General features: G+C 35.5%; 1 protein-coding gene across 2 annotated transcripts in view; it reads left to right on the forward strand.

Moving 5' to 3' along the window:
• Nucleotides 1–17,948, forward strand: part of TAFA5 (TAFA chemokine like family member 5) — a 396,426-nt gene extending 378,478 nt beyond the window's left edge. Inside the window, exons 5-6 of one of the 2 annotated variants that reach the window (XR_013340007.1) lie at nt 13,586–13,678; nt 15,108–17,948. Coding sequence is in view for 1 of the 2 variants with exons in the window: in XM_077783423.1 (XP_077639549.1) it covers nt 15,108–15,116 (9 nt within the window). In the remaining variant the exon portion in view is untranslated. The remainder of the gene's footprint in view (nt 1–13,585; nt 13,679–15,107) is intronic. The other variant, XM_077783423.1, reaches the window with a different exon arrangement.
• The last annotated feature ends 563 nt before the right edge of the window (nt 17,949–18,511 follow it).

An 18,511-nucleotide genomic window follows, 5' to 3' on the forward strand; every position in this document is an offset into this window, starting at 1 on the left:
GTCATAAATTATATTATAGATAATAAAAAGCAGGGAATTAATTGACAATAAATCATTATATTTATTTGGCAAAAGGATCAAGGAGCCTTTTTTTTACTTGTCTTTTTTTAAGCTTTAAGGACTTATCCAAGAGTTCATTTTACCTTTTGTATCTTGAGATTGGAACACTTCTTTTCCTTAACACACAAACTTGACAGACAGAAGTGTTCTACCACTGTTTTCACTTTAGGATACTATATGTTATATTTTCTAAGAGCCAAGTACCCTTTACAGATATGTCTGGGCAATAAGCCAGTTATAATGGTCTCAGGAGACTCAGCAGGATTTCTGTAAAACAAAAAAGTATATTTAAGTACATGAATGTCTTGAATTAGCACAGCAAATGGCAATTGACAGCTTTTGATGAATCTTGGCACTACTTTCTGATCAAACCATGTATGAGGCTTTAAATGAAAATATTTTTCTCTCTTCATTGACATTAATAAAGGTCTAAATCTGTAGCTTCTGAATTATGTCTACTTGTAATTCATGCCAATTTTGTCCATACACAGTTTGTGTAGTTTTGGCCTATCAGGCAACAGTATATCTAAAAAGTGAGCAAAGCAGTGTCATTGCTAGGAGTGACAGCATTCTTTTCAAGTCACTCTGTTAATTTTGATGGCAAGGTGCTCAATTTCAGTTTATATGTTTTTGGCCAAGGTTAGTTGGTCCATCTTTGAGAAAGACACCCTCTGGCAAATATTGATTTTTTTTTTTTTTTTTTCCATTTGGAGGTAGCCCAAAGTGTTCCAGATGTCAGAGCTCTGACTTACAATCATGCCAGATTTTGAACAAAAATTCCCAGGAGCAGAGCTTGTTGGGGGAATATGCAGATACTCTGCTATTTATAGAAAAACACTAGCGTAATCAAATATCAACAGAAGTGCACCTTTAAATAGAAAATTATGGTGAAAATGTTTTCTATTACACATTGATATAGCTGTTCTGCATTTTGAAAGTCTTTATGAAGAATAAGTACCATTGGTTAATTAAGCATATTTTATTGGAGTAAATTTAAGGACTTAATAGTGAATATATTGTAAAAAAAGTAAACCCTCCTGACCCCTATCTTTTAGTTAGATGGTATGGAGTTTTTCAAAGAAAAAGGAGGAGATTCAGGAATAATTTCAGAGTTTTCTGTCCCAAATGTTAAATCAACAAACAGTCAGATAAACAACTAATCATATTTTTTGCAACTTAGAATTTTCACTTTTATATTTAAGTTTATTTACTTATTTTTTAATATTTTTACTTTCAGAACCCAAAAGAAACTTCAGTTCTATCACAATATTTCTCATTAGCATTACAGTTCAGGCATTGTTATATGGTCTATCCATAGCAATTATAATGTGCTCAATTCCTGCTAAGGTGTTATAAGGGAATATATTGATCCAATCTATTTTTAGGTGTACATTCAAAATTATAATATATATATATATATATATGTATATATGTGTGTGTATACATATGTGTACATATACACACACATACATATACATTTATAGGTATATACATATATATGTGCCTATACATATATATATATACATATATAAAATAAGTTTTAAACTATTGGGGGGGGGGGGCTGATGCTACTTAAAACTCATTAAAACATTTAGATCAAAGTGTTCCCTGTCTGTACTGTAATGAAAAGAAGCTAAGCATCAAATGTACTAATTAGAAAGGCAGCTGTTTTCTTGTTAATATCTTAGCTTGGAATATTTTTTGCTGGGAAGATGAAAATGTCATCTTATCTTTAGAAGTTGCATAGCATGCAGTTGAGTTTTTTATGTGTTTTTTTTTTTTAAATAAAACCAACAAAAAAAAAAACAAACAAACAAAAAAAAAAACAAGGAACATGATTTTTAAAATATCAAAGAAATAATTTGTGACATCCAGATTCATTTTTCCTTATAAGGAATTTACCACTTACATGACTTCAGAAAAGAGTTGCTGTTATCCTTCCCCATCATCAGTAGAAAGACATAGGTACTTCCAAAAGATAAGGTTTAAATTCATTTACATGATCAAGACAATTGGTTTTTTTCCTCAAATACTGTCAGGCTATACATTTTTAGAGAATTTGACATGAAGACACCTGAAAAAGCACATGCAATATGTATGAAAACAACTGTATTGCCCTTTCAAAATGTCTGTTTTCCAAGAAGTCTCATTGACCAACAAAACTTGTAAGTTAGGCTTTTAAATGCCCAGAGGTCAATATGATAATATTTGCAGCCCAGGATTTTATTTTTCTATTGGAAGTATTTTCTACTTTTCAACTCAGCTCATATCTTATTGCATATTACTACTTCTGGAATGCAAAATGCAAAATGAACTATATAACTGTTAAATGGAAGTTTAACTTTTTAGAATTTTTTTTCTTAAAATTATTCAAAATAGTTTTTAACTGTTCTTGTACCTATTGAGTCTAGAAGTGATAAAAGATTTTGTGATCAGAGTTTTTAATTGCATATAGAAAAGAATTGCAGCTAAGCTTTCCAAAGAGATGTGACTGCTGGGATAAACATACTTTTACCTTGCAAGGTTGCCTTTCAGTAGTACTTTCCTGTCTATGTTGTCATTCCCGCAGTGGTCCCTGTGAATCTTGCAGAATCTGTAGAACACACCCACATTGTCTCCTACACAGACCAGATTTCTGCTCCTACTTGGGAAAAAAAAAGTGCTTTTTTTCCATTTCTGATTAATTAGTTAAAAATGGCCAGTGTTAGAGAAACACAAACTATTCTTTGCCTATTAGCCCTGATACACTGACATCGAAGAAACTCTTAGCCCAAGTCAAGACCTATTATGAGGACAATATACAAGTATCCTTCTGACAGCAGAAACTCAAAGCATACAATGTCATTTGTGCACCAGTCCTATTCTATATGGCATGTTATTCCTGACCTCAGTGGAAAGATTGATCATGACTTCTTCCATCTGATATTTATGAAATGTTGCCTAGCATGTCTGGCAGAGTCAGTAATACATTTTCCTTTTTTTTCTGTTTTGTCTCTTGTTTCTATAGCATCTGAGTTTTGTGTGATTTCTCATTAAACATTCTCAAGTATCACCCACGTAGGCCATCTGGACTATAGTTAATATTTTAGGACCTATCCCCTTAACTTTGATGTACTTTCTTGTAACTGATAAAACATGGTGATATCTCTTCCTTCTGTCTTGAGAACCTCCTCCTCACACAAACCCAGACATACCAGAGGAACCAAGGGCTTGATACTGGCAGCAGCTGAACTCTTTCAGATCTCTTCTATATTTTTTCAAATCTGGGAAAATCTATGATGAGAAAAAGAAACCTGTGAATTCTCAGCAGCAAAAATCTTACCATAACGAAAGGCCTAAAGTCCTAAAGCATAAAATATTTTATTAAAAATAAGTTTCATGTCAGTGGTTCCTGAAGTTGATTTGTTGCATTAGAATATAAACATAAAAATGGTATTCTGATGAACAGCACAGGAACAGTGAGCCATTAAAATGGATTCACCAATGACACTGTTAAAACTAGAGCTTGATCCCTGTCTTCATCTGAAGCTTATTTCCTCTCTGGTTCATTGCATTTTATCTGAATAACTGTTTTATGAACCAACAAGTTCCATTCCATACCTATGATTGGAACAAGCATTTTACTCTGATTTAACCCAGAAGTATCTCTCAAATAGGTCAGTCACTTTTGAAATAGTCTTAGGACCTGATGTTACTATTTGTCATTCTTATAAATGTGAAAACAAGCTTGGAAGATAACAAAGATCAGGTAAATGTTTTAAGAAAGAAACTGACAGCTCTTATAATACTTGTGCTTAGTGTAATAAGACACTTATCTGTGATCTCATCCTCCTGATCCTGTGGGATTGCTGCAATGACATTTCTTTCTTAAGGGTGCACCCACAGAAATATTTCATGGTCTGTCTCATAATGTTGACTAACTGAACCACAATCACTTGCTTCTTTAACACAGCAACTGATCATGGTTGGTATGTTCTTCTTCCTTGTCATCTGCATCATTCAATCCAGACAAAATGCTCAGTCACAAGGACATGGTTTGGGCATTGATGCGTGTGCAGTGGGTCACCCATGACTCAAGGAGGCCCACTGAGCCACAAGCAGGAGCTACTTGGAACTTTTCAGCTTGTAAAAAGAGAATAAGGGCAAAATTCAGTTCCCTTTACTCATATGTCCATGGCAGCCTAGAGGTTCCAGAAGTCTAAGATATATTCTGGTGTGCAACAAGGGCTTTTTAAGTAGCATCTGTAGAAAAGGGGAGATACCCAAGTATGTCTAACAGACACTGAGCATCTATGCTTATGTGGAATTGAGCTCTGGATATATAGGAGATCATAATCATCATATATAATATCCATTTTCAGATTTCATAACCTCTGAATTTGACCCAAGGAGACTGTAATGATAGGGAGTTTAAGGGCTGTTATGGAAGGGACGTTGCATTAGGTATCTCTAAAATCTAGTTTAGAAAGGTTTTACAAGGTAGGGGATTCATCCCACTTCTAGGAGAGGCACATGAGACTGATATCTTTGAGAGAAGATAGATTTACTTCCCTTCCTACTCCCCAAAAGTTCTATTGAAGCTGCTTTTATATAGTTCTGTGTTTTGTCTGTATAAATTTATTCAAATTACAGAAAATTCCTTGAAGTTTGCCACAGTTTATTTTTCCTCTTTTGTTGTTTGTTTTCAGAGTACTGCAGAAATCTGATCACCACAGAACTGCTTGCCAAAACAGCACAGAAACAGGGTAGAGAGAGTAATGGTGATCTTGCCAAAGAATTTCGATCCAATATGCTGCACAGTGCACAGAGTGCTCTGCCTCAGTAGTCATTGAAACACTGGTTGTTTCTGAGACACTGCATCCATAACCTGTGTTAAGCTTAAATATATTTGCACTGTTAATCAGAATGCTACACAGTATAATGCATTTAGGTGTCTGCTATGCCTAAATGTGTTATTCTAGGGGAAGCAAATAGTCTTAATTGGCTAGTTTGGGATAATGATCCCTAAATTCCCTCTCTCATCCTTTTTCCCACTTCTTTGCCATAGTCATGCACAACTTAAAACTAGAGGATGAGCATAGGTGTGCAAAATGATATTTTACTGGGGATTATAAGAATATATCACAAAACAAACATAAACATTTCTTGGAGTGAAGAAAACTGGGACTTGAATGTTTATAAGGTGTATGAATACATTTTAATTAAAGAGAAGATCAGGATATGTTACTGTATGTAATCCCCTACATCTGTCAATTTTCACCTTACCCTGTCAAGAAATATTCTCTCCCTCCTCAAATTGTGAAGAAAACACTGTGTTAAGTCACTACATTTCCCACTGTGCTTTCAGGATGGTTTGAAGGATCTCTAAAAAACCTTGGCTTTAATCTGATAGAAAATGATGGTTGACTTTTTGAAGAATATCCATTTCATGTTCCTGAAGAACCTCACTGTTTCTGTGGTGAGCTGTTTAGGGAAAGATTTTTCTCATTTAAAAATCATCTTTAGGGCCAGGAACTAAATCCCATAACCTGTTTACAAGGATGTAACAATCTGTTAGCCCAGGACTATCTGGATTTTCACAGAAAGTGAATAGGATCAAGATTTGAGAAACAACTATTTTATGCTATTATATGCATATTTTGTTTTCCATGTACATATTAGAGGACTGTCTAACAATGCCATTTTAGAAGATTTTACCTTCAGAGGATTTTCCCTTTGCAGAGGAAGTAAGGACTAAGAGCAGTAATAGACTTTCTTCTGTTTACATATCTACCTACATGTGAGCTGTGTTGAAGACCACACTTGCTGTTCTGCTTTCAGTGAATGCCTGTGTGTTCTTTCTACAGAAAAATGTTGTGTATGTTCCTGTTTTTGTTTTCAAAAACATCTCTGAGAGAATAAAAACCCTCCTGTATTTTTCTTATCTCACATATGTATATTCTTCCTCTACTCTGATTCCCTATAATTGCCCACTTAGGACTTTCTCCTCAAGTTCTTGACAAAGGCTAAGCAGAGTAATTCCAAAGGCAACAATTAATTTCTGATACACAAAATATTTACAAAGATTGCTTGTAGGAAGTAATATATAATGCTGTAATATATAATTGCTTTCTGGAATGATGGGGAACATGGCTGTTTTCTTAAACAATCACTTGTCAAACAGTACATAAAGCAGACAAAGTATCTCACTGGAGAACACTGACTATGCAGTTCCTTTGCTCCCAGTTGAACTTCCAGTTTAAAGCTCATGCTTTTAAAGTCAGAATTAGCTATTTTAATGGGTGAAATATTTTAAATATTCCCTTTAAAAGCATGTTGCACTTTTGATGTATTATTCAACTTTTTTCACAGTCTTAGTAAAACACTGTTCCAGTTTTTACTGAATATGAGAATAACATTCCTTCACCTCAACCTCCTGTTGGCTGAACCAACACAATCAATCACATAGTACTCCCAGATGTCCTTGAACAAGCTTCTCCTTTTAATTATAAAATAAAAATTAAATCTTATATTTGTGTGTGGACTTCAATGCTGGCTGCTGACCTTTTTTGTATTTTTTTTTCCTTTTTTTTGCATGATGTAGACTAGTAAATTTTTTCGTAGGTAGACTAATAAATTTAACTATAGTCAAGATTATTTTTTAAACTTTATAATTAAAAGTCACATCACCCTCTTAATAAAATACTCTTCTATTTCAATAAAAGCATTATTTTATGGAAGATAATTGTATTGCATAGATTTATTATTAGCACATAGAAATATTTAAATCACTTTTTGTCACAAAAATATTTAATTTTATTAAGCATAAAACTTTAATATTTGTTAGTCTACAAAGACAATGCTTTGAATAGAGACATATATGTATGAACATTCAGAATTCAGTAAAAATTAAGGCATTGCATATAAACAAAAAATAAATTCTTAGGTACATTAGTAACCTAATCGGAACCTGTCTTCTACCTTAAAGAAAAGTGTCAGAAATTGTTATTAATATAATATTATATGACAGAATATGATATAATATAATATAATATTATATATATTATATACATTTAAATAAATATATAAATATAAAATAACTCCAGATATTTTTTCAGTATCCTGAAGAAAGTCCATAGCTATTCTTAGACAATTTCAATCATGCCACTATTGCTGTTGCTTTCTATTTGAAGAGTAAAAGCGTGACAAAGAAGTAGTAATTTTTCAAGTTTACAATTGCACACCAGTTACAAATCTTTCTTAGTTTTATCTGCTGTTAGCCTTCATATATGTACACACCTCTAACCAACTTAAAAGAGCAGAAAGAAATCAGATAAAACTGAGTTATTTGCTCAAGGTCTTTATCTGGAGTTAATTTAAGGAAATTTGGCATTTTAGCCAGCATGTGAGGGGTGAAAACATACTACTTTGCATATGATGTGTGATCCTCTTCATCCTTCCCTCTTTCCACCCATGTTGCTTGAAGGAGGTGATTTTAGACTTTCAAAGGGGGCAAAATAAGGCCTGCCTTGCTCTTTTGTTATCCACAACAGTTTTAAATGCTACTTTGAGCAAAAATCTCCAATGATCACCTTTGTATCCAAGGGCTTTGAATCTTCTGAGGACAGATATTCTTGCTGCTGTCTTTCTCTTCTGGACCAATGTTGATCTCAGGTGCAAGTCCACAGCTGGCTGAACATGAGTGAGCTCAGGTGGCCAAGGCCAATGTCATCCTGGCCTAGATCAATAATAGTGTGGCCTGGATCAATAATAGTGTGGCCAGAGGGATCAGGGCAGTGATTGCCCTCCTGTAGTCAGCACTAGTGAGCCATACCTTGAATCTTGTGTTCAGTTCTGGGCCACTCACTGCAAGAAAGGTATTAAGATGCTGTAGTGATTCCAGAGACGGGCATGGAGCAGGTGAAGGGGCTGGAGCACAAGGAGCTCCTTGTAAGGAGCAACTGAAGGAGCTGGGGGTGTTTAGCCTGGAGAGAAGGAGGCTCAGGGGTGATGTTATTGCTCTCTACAAGTACCTGAAAGGAGGCTGTAAAAGGTAGGGATCACCCTCTCAAGCAGCTAGTGACAGGAGAAGACTGGCTTCAAGTGTATCAGGTGAAGCTCAGGTTTGGCATCAGGAGAATTTGTTCACAGAAGGGTTGTCAAGCAGTGGAGCAGGTTTTGCAGGGAGGTGGTGGAGTCACCATGCCTGGAGAAGTTGGAGAAAAAACTGCACATGGTACTTAGTGCCATAGCCTAACTGACAAGGTGATGATGAAAGATTGGAGCCAACAACCTTAGAAGCCTTTTCCAACCTAAATGAGTCTGTGATTCTGCCACCTTCGTTGCTTTTCCTTAGCATATGCTCAGATGGCACAAACCAAACTTGTGCAATTATACATGCTTAAGACTGAGCTCTTAAACAAGGGTTACCTGCATGACCCAGGTTCAAATGTATTTCAGCTGGTTTACAACATGCGATTCCAACATTTTCAGTCATTGTAAGGATTATCTAATTATAACAGCAGTCCCACTTCCTTCACTGATATTGCTTATGAAGTAATAGGCAATTCAGAAGAAGAAAGGAGTGTATGATCTGACCCAGTGTATTCCAACATCTTGTAAGTTAAAAGAAAGTAATATGAGACAAAAAGGGTTTTAACAGAAAAGGAAATTAATGATCATGATGATAGTCCTGGCAGTTGGTCAGGGGAAGTTGAGAAGATAGAACTAGAAGTGTTATTTAAAGGGAAATGAGACTTTTTGGGGTTTTTTTGAGATAGACTGATATTAAAATAGTTATTGGGAAAAAATATGCAAAGAGTCTCAGATTGGGAATAAACATTTATTTATTGTCAGGCTTGAATAGTGGAAGTGAAAAGAAACATACAAGGGGTGTTAAAAGGCATGCTCTTTTTGAAGGTAATGTATAATAATGGGATTCTGCTATCCGTAATTCAGGAATGCTACTTTGTTAGAATGAAGCACGGCAAAATATACCTGCAAATACACTACCTAATACATTACACTTCTTTTAATAAATATTCATCCAGAAGCAAGGACACTAAATTTGTTCAATCTTACAACTCCTAGTTCCATAGGTACTGTGGTTTGAACTTTGAAATTGCTCTTCCTGTGGCTAGCTCAGTGAGATAGAATACAGCATTAAGGAGGGTAGCTTTCATATTTCTTTTTCTTATTCCTAATAATTTTAGATACTTTAGAGTTAGATTAACTTGTCTTTTTTTTTTTTTTTTCCTGAAGACTAAGCAATTCAGTTTGCATATATGAACAGCATGAAGAAAAGGAGAGGAAGGGAAGGAAACAAAATACATTTTCAGGAGGGACTATGGGAGTTCTCATGAATGAAACAGATCATTGCTGTTCCTTGGATCATCACCAGAAATTTACATTTTTATTCCCATAAAGCAGGAGGTGTTTTGCAAGGCAGTGTAAGGTTTTCCTAGGGTGTTTTAATGCTTTTACATCTTTCTTTCTGCATCATATATGCTTAGTTGTTTAGGGACCTAGAACTGAGAGCCACAGAAGCAGAGGGGAAATACATGCTATTTATCTGACTTGCAGTCAGTTGGTAAAAGGTTTGGAACTGTTTCTATTATGAGTAGATTTGTGAGTCGGAGACTGGTTGAACCAGCATACATCTCTGTGAATTTTCTTGGGTAAAAAGAACCCAAACAAACAAACAAAAAAAGCTGTTTGCACTCATGGATGCTGCACAGAATCCTAAGACTCACAGAGGCATAAGACTGTAGTTGAAAGTATAAACCACACAATTTAGGCAAGTAGTTCAGGTGTTAAGCAACACTGAAATATCTTTAATATGACCAATTACTTTGTAGGTATCCAGAAAATTTCCAGAAATCAGTTCTGGAAACATGATAGAATTGTCATCAAAGAGTGCCAATGTTACTACTATAGGTAGTCATGTAAGAGCACTTGGCTACTGTAGCAAAAACCACAACTTTGGTGAACTTTTTATTCTAAAAACACAGAGTGAAAAACAGGTGAAACTGCTAACGTTTTATCAGGCTTGACATGGAATTGTTGGTATTTATGTGGATTTCGTATAAAGTAAAAGGTCAAGACATACCTGAAACTGTTTCCTAACTGAAAATATTTGCCACTCGCAGTAAGCCTGGCTCAACTTTCTGGCTGTGCTGAGAAATTCAAACATTTTTGTCACTCAGTTAAATCCTAGATACTACACTGAAGGAGAGGTTTTTGTGGGGGTTTATTTTGGTGAAAAGCCTTTGTAACACAGCAAAGCATTATGTATTCTTATATTCTCAAGGTGACTTACACAACTTTTTTTCCTTTGTTTTGACCATAAGTGAAGAAATAAAATATTTTATGTGCCATTAGGGCTCAGTTTGGTCTAGACTGACCCTTATTCTACTCCCTCCAGAGTAAGACAAATTAAATGGAATGTGTTATAATTGCTCCAATAAGCCAAATATTCTGAGGACATATTCAAACCATCCAAGAACAACAGAAAGATGCATATGGCCATGTGAACTGTATTGCCTCTTATGTTTTGGATTATTAGCTGGAAAATTTGTTTTCCTCTTGAGCAGATTCCTGTGGAACATGCAGGGCTTGGACTTCCACCATGTAAACAGTTAGAAAATATACAGTAGTTTTTTAATCTCTGGTACTAGATGCCTGTTCAGTACCTCAAATTTGAAGAAACTCAAACTTACAGCTCAAATATTTGACTCCTTCCAAAGGAAGCAGAATTTGCTATCTGAAGAGCTGGGAAGAATTCTGACTTCACTGAAGTCAGTGACAAACAGATATGTGCTTTGGCACCTAGAAATGACATGAGTTCTGTGTATAAACAGAAAAAATGTTGGTCTATGTGATAGTTATCCAGCCTTTCTTTAATTTGATGCTGCTACAATTTTCCTAAGTGAAGTGAAAAAAGAACCTAAACAAAGCAAAAACAAATTTCCCAGTCTTTGAAGCAGTTTTATGTAAGTAGTTATTTAATTTACAGTTATTACTACAATCTGATCAGCTAATTAATATTCTAAAAATTGCTGCCAAACAGCTGTCAAGAGCACTATTTTACTTTAAAGTTGCCTGTTAGGGAAGTAGTACTTCTCATGTGTTTCAATTCACATTTTCAATTATTGGAGGAGTAAAGAGGGTGGTCAGCAGAACTGCCACCTTGGGCTTCCATGCAGTATATTATAGGCCTTTCAGTCTGACTTTGGTGCCAGGGAAGGTCGTGGATCAGATCTTCTTGAGTGTTATCCTGTGGCACATGCACAGAGGATCAGGCCCAGCCAGCATGAAAGTCATTGATCTGCTGGACTATCTTCATCTGATGCCAAGGCTACCCACTCAGTGAATGAGGGAACGGCTGCCGATGTTGTCCACCTGCACTTTAGTAAAGCCTTTGACCCTGTTTTCCACAACATTCTCCTGGAAAAATTGGCTGCTTTGATAGGTACACCCTTCACTTGATAAAAAAAAAATACTGTGTGGCTGAACCCAGAGAGTTGTGGTGAATAGAATTAAATCTGGCTAGCAGGCAGTCACTAGTGGTGTTCCCCAGGGCTCAGTACTGGGGCCAGTTGTGCTTAGTATCCTAATCAATGATCCAGACAAGGGCATTGAGTGCACCCTCAGTCAGTTCACATATGTCACCAAGTTGGATGGAAGTGTTTATCTGCTGGAAGGTAGAAGGACTCTGCAGAGGACCCTAGACAGGCTGGATTGGTGGGTTGAGGTCAAGTATAGGAGGTTCTACAAGGTGAAGTGGTGAGTCCTGCACTTGGGTCACAACAGCCCCATGCAGTGCAACCGGGCTAGGGAAGAGTGGATGTAAAACAACCCAGCAGAAAAGGACCTGAGAATTCTGATCAACAGTAGCTGAACATGAGCCAGCTATGCCCAGGCAGCTAGAAAAGCCAACAGAATCCTTGTTTGTATCCACAATAGTATGGTCAGCAGGACTGGGTGGTGATTTTCCCCCTATACTCGGCACTGGTGAGGCCACATCTCAAATCCTGTGTTCAGTTTTGGGCCTCTCACTTACAAGAAGGACATTGAAGTACTGGAGTATGTCCAAAGAAGGGCAACAAAGCTGGGAAAAGGTCTGGAGCAGAAGGGTTTTGAAGAGCGGCTGAGGGAGCTGAGGTTGTTTAGACTGGAGAAAAGGAGGACCAGGGACACCTTATTGTTCTGAAAGGAGATCGTAGCCAGAAGGGGGTCAGTCTGTTTTCCCAAGTCACAGAATGAGTGATATTACCCACAAGTTGCACTGGTGAGGTTTATATTGCATATTAGTCAAAATTTCTTCACTAAAAGGGTTGTCAAGCTTTGGAAAAGGCTACACAGGGAAGTGATTGAATCACCATTCCTTGAATGTATTTATAATATTTGTGGTGGTCCTTGTGGACATGGTTTAGTGTTGGACTTGGCAGTGATGGGGTGGACTTGATGGTCTTAAAAGTATTTTGCAACCTAACTGATTCTATGATTTTATTCTATGGATTGAACTATTACTGTAAATAGTAAACTAGTCCTTTTTATTTTTTTTAGGAGTCCCTCTTTTCTCTTATTTGATCTGTCTGTTTTTCTGGGGAGTGATTAATTTACCTGTAATGAGGAACGAAAGGGAAAATACAGGAGGTGGGAGGGTAGGTGTACATTCTCTTCCTCTTCTCTGGACTCATCATGCTCTCTCCAATCTTCTCTCTCCTTTTTATCTGTTATTCTTATTACCTATCTTACTTATTTTTCATGGCTTCATTAATAAGTGATGTTTATACTTCCCTGGCTAACATATTCATATATATTTTTCCCCCAACATATATTTTTTCCCCCCTTTCATTTCATTTTCTCCTATCATTGTCCAAAGTTGTAAATTCACTTCCTGTTCTCTAATCTGTTCCTCTTCCTGTCATCACTTTACTTCAAGCTTGCTCTATGCCCTTCCTCAGCATTTTTAAAGTGCATAATTTTCTCACCTCTTCTCATCTTCTTTTGAAGTGTTATACCATATTCATGCAGCAGGGGTGTTCAAGGTGGAGACAGGGGTAGCAAAGAGGCTTTTATCCCCATAAAATGACAAAGCAGATGGTTGTCTCTAAATGTATGTGATTGCACCTGAAATCTCTTCTTCCTGGGAGACCAATATGGTGGAGAAGCACACTATGAAAACACTGAACATACAGTCCATCAGCAGTTTACGCTGTTGCTTTTAGATGTGGGCCATTCTGTCATTTTAAAGGCAAGATGGAGCTATGTCAAGTTAATTCTTAACACACAGTAGTTTACTTTCAGACCTAATAAACTATAAATTGTTTGCTTTGTGTCTTGCAACCTAAAAAGTATTACTACCTTAAAAGTTATGTTCTTTTCCAATGGGAAGAAAAATAGGGTGCATTACAGGAAGGTCAAGAAAGAGTTTAAAGAGGAAAGAGGGCAATTAATAGAACCAAAACATTATTTCTCTTGCTGAAAGTATATTTAAGAAGGGGAATATATCACAATAATCAACGAGGTTTTTTGCCTTCAGCCTGTCTGAGGCCATGTGGTTTGGAGATCTGATCACTAGTCCGAAAAGGAAAGGCTGTTTGCAAGATTTCCGGGGTGTTTTTTCCTGGAAAAGGTGAGAGGACAAAAGCAGAACTCTATGACATACACTTTATGCCTTGTAAGGAAAGTATTCATCTGTCTTATCTGCCTCTCTCTCTCTCTCTCTCTCTCTCTCTCTCTCTCTCTCTCTCTCTCTCCCTCTCTCTCTCTCTCTCTCTCACTCCCCCCCTTTCTTTCTTTCTACATGCATAGAGATCCATATGTTTCAAGCTGTCACTAAATTGATTTAGAGGCAGATTTTTTTCATGTACTACTTAGTACTGATTGGGTTAAAAATGCAATATTCAATATATGGTTTAAACCAATTGAAATGGATTTTATTTGTTTTGCTCTTTCACATTCACTGTTCAGTATTTTATGGAGTTTTGCATGGTATTTCCATCAGTAATAATAACATTCTGACTACTTGGAGACAGAACAATGCCAAAGCAGAAGACAGTGTTGAAAATGCAAATAGCATTTTGTAGCAATCATGCTTGCTTAATGCACCCCCCAACATTTTGGTGTATGCAGAATCCGTGGAATCTTCAAACCATTTCTAAGCACATATTTTGGGTGAGCATGAGTAGCTGGCTCTTTGTTGTATAAATAAGTCATTATTTTCTCATTTGTGTTTGTGCTGTCTTCCAGTACTCTTGTTTTCTTTAATAGTGTGAACTTTGCTTCTCTTTAGAAATGCTTCTTCCATTCAATTTTCTTTGCAACAGGTTCATTGGGCAGTACTTTGCCCATTTTTATTATGTTCTGTGGTGGGTTTTTTTTTGTTTTTTTTTTTTTTGTTTTTTTTTTTTTTTTGTTTTGTTTTGTTTTTGTTTTGTTTTTTGTTTGTTTGCTGGAGTGTAACTAAAACAATGTTCTGATTTAAATTGACTATTAATAACCATTATTTACATTAATTTGCACTTGTAATAGCATCGCTAGAGGGCAGTATTGATTAAATTAGGCACACTCCAGTGCTCTTTGGAAACTTAACTGCAGAAAAGCCTCCAGTACAAACATCTTTGCATTTTTAATACATGGTCATGCCTTTCAAGTCCATTTTTCATTACATCTTGAACACAAAAGTAAAAGTAATCTTAATCACCATGTATATTTGACATTCTTGTTTGTAACTTTAATGTGTGTAAAAGAACACATTAAGGAATTCTGTGATTTTTATGAGAAGGAATGTGCATGAAGCTTAGTGGAAATTAGATGGCATTGATGTTATTGTAAACTATAATTTATTAGAAATAATTATTAAAGCATAACATTATTATAATAAAATATGCTTTTTCATATGTTTTTTTCTTAGGAAAAATGCTGTGCAAAATAAATATCTTCTAATTTATTAACTGTCTCCTTGAAAAACCTCAGTACAGTGTATTTTATGATAATGGACAGCAAAGACAAGCAGAATTGTAAATTAAAACACTGACTCATTTGTTCTTATTGATTTACAGGTCTCCTGACAAATGCAGCAACACAGAATCCTCGTAGGAGTGGTTTAGGCTCTCTGTGAGCTACTTAACTTAGTCAAGTTTCACTGCTGTTGATCATCATCTGTTATATGTCATCAACTCAACTGTCTGTTTCTCTGTATCTCATGAATGACAGCATAATTCCTCTGCATTATGAGCTAAAGTTTGTTCTACCATTCTAAGGATCACTGGACTAAGGAATATAGAAAAAGAGATATGCTTGGGCATTAGCAATACAAAAAAGTTCATGGTTAACATTTCATCTGCGTTATACACCACTGCTGGACTTGCTGTTACCTACATGTTTCAATCCGAAGAGTCTGCTACAATGAAGAGTATCATCCCACTCAGCCTTAGAGAAGACTGTTTTGCCTATGGGAGAACACTGAGGTGCAAAAGAGAAACTCTTCTTGTGCCCTAAACTGTCTGAATTTCTTTTATTTTCTTATACTTTCAGTATTTACAATAGACCAAAGAGCAAAATCTATTTTAAAGTGGACACAATCTTACTCTTAAGAGAGTTATGTCATTAAATTGAAGGTCTCCACAAAGACATGATTCCAGCTTTCACAAAGCTGAAATGTTGTCCAGCAGAAGTCTTTACGGAAAGCTGAAGTAAAAACTAACTCAGAGACCTGCTCTTGAAATGCCATGTTCAAGAGAACATAATGGAGCACTGAGAGAAAATGACCTATGTTTGAAAAACTTGGACAAAAAGAACACAAACTGTCTACACAGCACCTTTATTCCTCTGTACTTAGATTGACTTTCTCGTACTAAAATCATTTTCCGTTTTAACCAGTTAAACATGACTCTTCTACAGTTCCATTTTTGATAGTTAAAGTTGGATAATACAGTATTTGCAAAGAGCATGTTTGGTCATCTGTGGCCTATGTCTCATCTGATACACCATTTAGCACCAGAAAGCAAATTAAAGAGAAAACAAAAGTAACACTTGTTTGAAAGAGATCATTAAATGTATTTTGAAAAGCCTAAAGTTATATATTTAACAGTTTTTATATGTTGTATATTTGTAGAAAATCCTATTTAACAATTAACGTGATAACTCTGACAGTCATGAAAAGTGGTTCAGAGTTAAGTTGTGTTTTATTATTACTTCAGTTGTCTCTGAAGTGACCGGTGTCGTTTGCTTTCTTCCATTGGGACATTCTGGATGTAAAGCATGACCAGAGAGGACTGTGTAGAAAAAGCAAAGAATAATGTTGTTTATATTACATAAATGCATTCAACCATTGCACTGTTGGAAGGCATTTTTTTATTTTTATTTTATTTTTATTTTTTTGTCTTTATGTACTGATAAAAATAGAGTGTAAAATATTTTACTCATTGCTCTTCATAGCAAGGCTTTCCTTCCTTCCTCCCTCCATCCCTTCCTCCCTCCATTCCTGCCTCTCTTCCTTCTCTTCCCTACTTTTATGTAAGGGTCAATTTGAAGCCTATTCTTTGATCCCATTTTCAGTGTTTTACCTCATTGTTAGAAATCCCACTTTTTTCAGCGTTATTGGTTAGTGAAAATTTAGCAAAGACAGCATAGACAAGGGAGAAATTATGATAAAACAGAAACAAAACCTTGCTCCTTTTACTGTACCTTTTGGCATATAAGTTTAGTACATATTGGTATGATACAATCAACATGGGAGCTTAATTTCTTCCTGGCAAATGTATTACAGTTTCAAGTATACTACCTAATACTCCAATTAACTTTTAGTGTTATGCTAGTTCTATTCTACTAAAGAAAAAGATATAGAGATTATTCAAGTGACCATAGATGAAAGGTACAGAAATGAAAAGTTGATTAAAGAATTTTTTAAAGCCTACTCAAACACTGAGGCTTATCTAATGCACAGGTTTCAGGAAAATATGAACTATGGATCATTTTGTCTTCAAGCAAAATAAATATATACAAAATTCTTATTTAACCACAGGATTTTGACCAGTATCAAAGTAGCAATTAAAGCCCAGCCACTTGTAAAGTGTTATGGACTGACTGCACTATAAATGACCAATGTCAGGTTTAAAATGTCATGCAATAAATGATGGTAAATAGATTTACTGTACATGTAGACCTCAAGAGCCAGATCCCTCACTCTACCAACTCTCTGTTTTGATTTATTTTAAAGGGAGCTTCGTAGCCTTATTTAGTAAACGCAGAAAAAATGAAAGATGTTGCATCATTTTTGTTGCTTTACAGTATTCAGTTTTGTGTTGGTTCAGCTAAATTATTAAAAATAAAGAAAATCCTTTTATAAGTGAGACTTGTTCCCTGAGCATGACATCACCAAAGGAATTTCACCAGATGATAAGAAAGGTAGGAACACAGAGAGGAAGATGGTATTGGAAATTGAGGACATGAGCTGTGTTTTGAAGTTTTACCCTTCCATTTTCATGTCTTGGGTATGTTCATTTTGGTGTGTTCAGTTACAGATCATATTATGGTCATTTATTTTCAGGAAAATGGATCTTCTAAGAGCAAGAGAATCTAAGAATGGACATCTGAAATATTTACATCTAGAATCATACAATCCAATCAGTTCTGAATATGCAACCTTATGTCTTTGTTTTCTAATTACGTTAAATACTCAAAAAAGGGTAGATGTACATGGTTATAAGGTCTACTCTGGATAAGAACTATCAAAGAAAAAAGATTCTGATTACTCTTCAGTGGTGCGTTCTAGTTTCTGAGTCTCTTGTGTACAACAGACACTTCAAGGCACTTAAATTGTGTTTTGTGGTTTTCCGTCCTCCCCCAGAATGTATAGTTTTAAACAAACAAAATATACTGGCTGCCTTTGTCACTGTGAATTACTACTCTAAGAGCAGTGGTGAAATGTTTCTCTCTCAGGAACAATATGTTTTCAGAATATTGTGAACTTTAATTTTACAAAACTAAGTTACATAAAAAAAAAAAATTGCTTGTTTCTGAAAGTATTTTATGTGCCTCTTCCAAAGCAGAATTTGAAACACAGAGGGTAATGTCTTATTTGAATGCTATTAAATATCCATCATTTCTCATTTTGCACACAAGTAACTTTTTCAAAACATGCTTGAAAAGGAACAGAATAATACATTAAAAAACATAATACACTAATAAAAACAACCTCCAGAAATGCAGTAAACCTTCAAAAATTTTTTGAAAAAAGCTTCTATGTAGGTTTCTGTTAGCCTGGGCAAGGATACATTTAAATATTGCTTTTAATATCTGGGATATCAAATGGAGCAAACATTAGTACACTATAACAATCAATGTGACACATCATGCACCAATTTTATAATTATGCTTTTAGCCTTTTTTTTTTTTTTTTTTTCCAATTCATTTCTTCTTAGCAGCAGCTCAGGTTTTATGTGGTATTCTCAATCATTTACTT

Source organism: Lonchura striata, chromosome 5, assembly GCF_046129695.1.
Source record: "Lonchura striata isolate bLonStr1 chromosome 5, bLonStr1.mat, whole genome shotgun sequence".
NCBI lineage: Eukaryota > Metazoa > Chordata > Aves > Passeriformes > Estrildidae > Lonchura > Lonchura striata.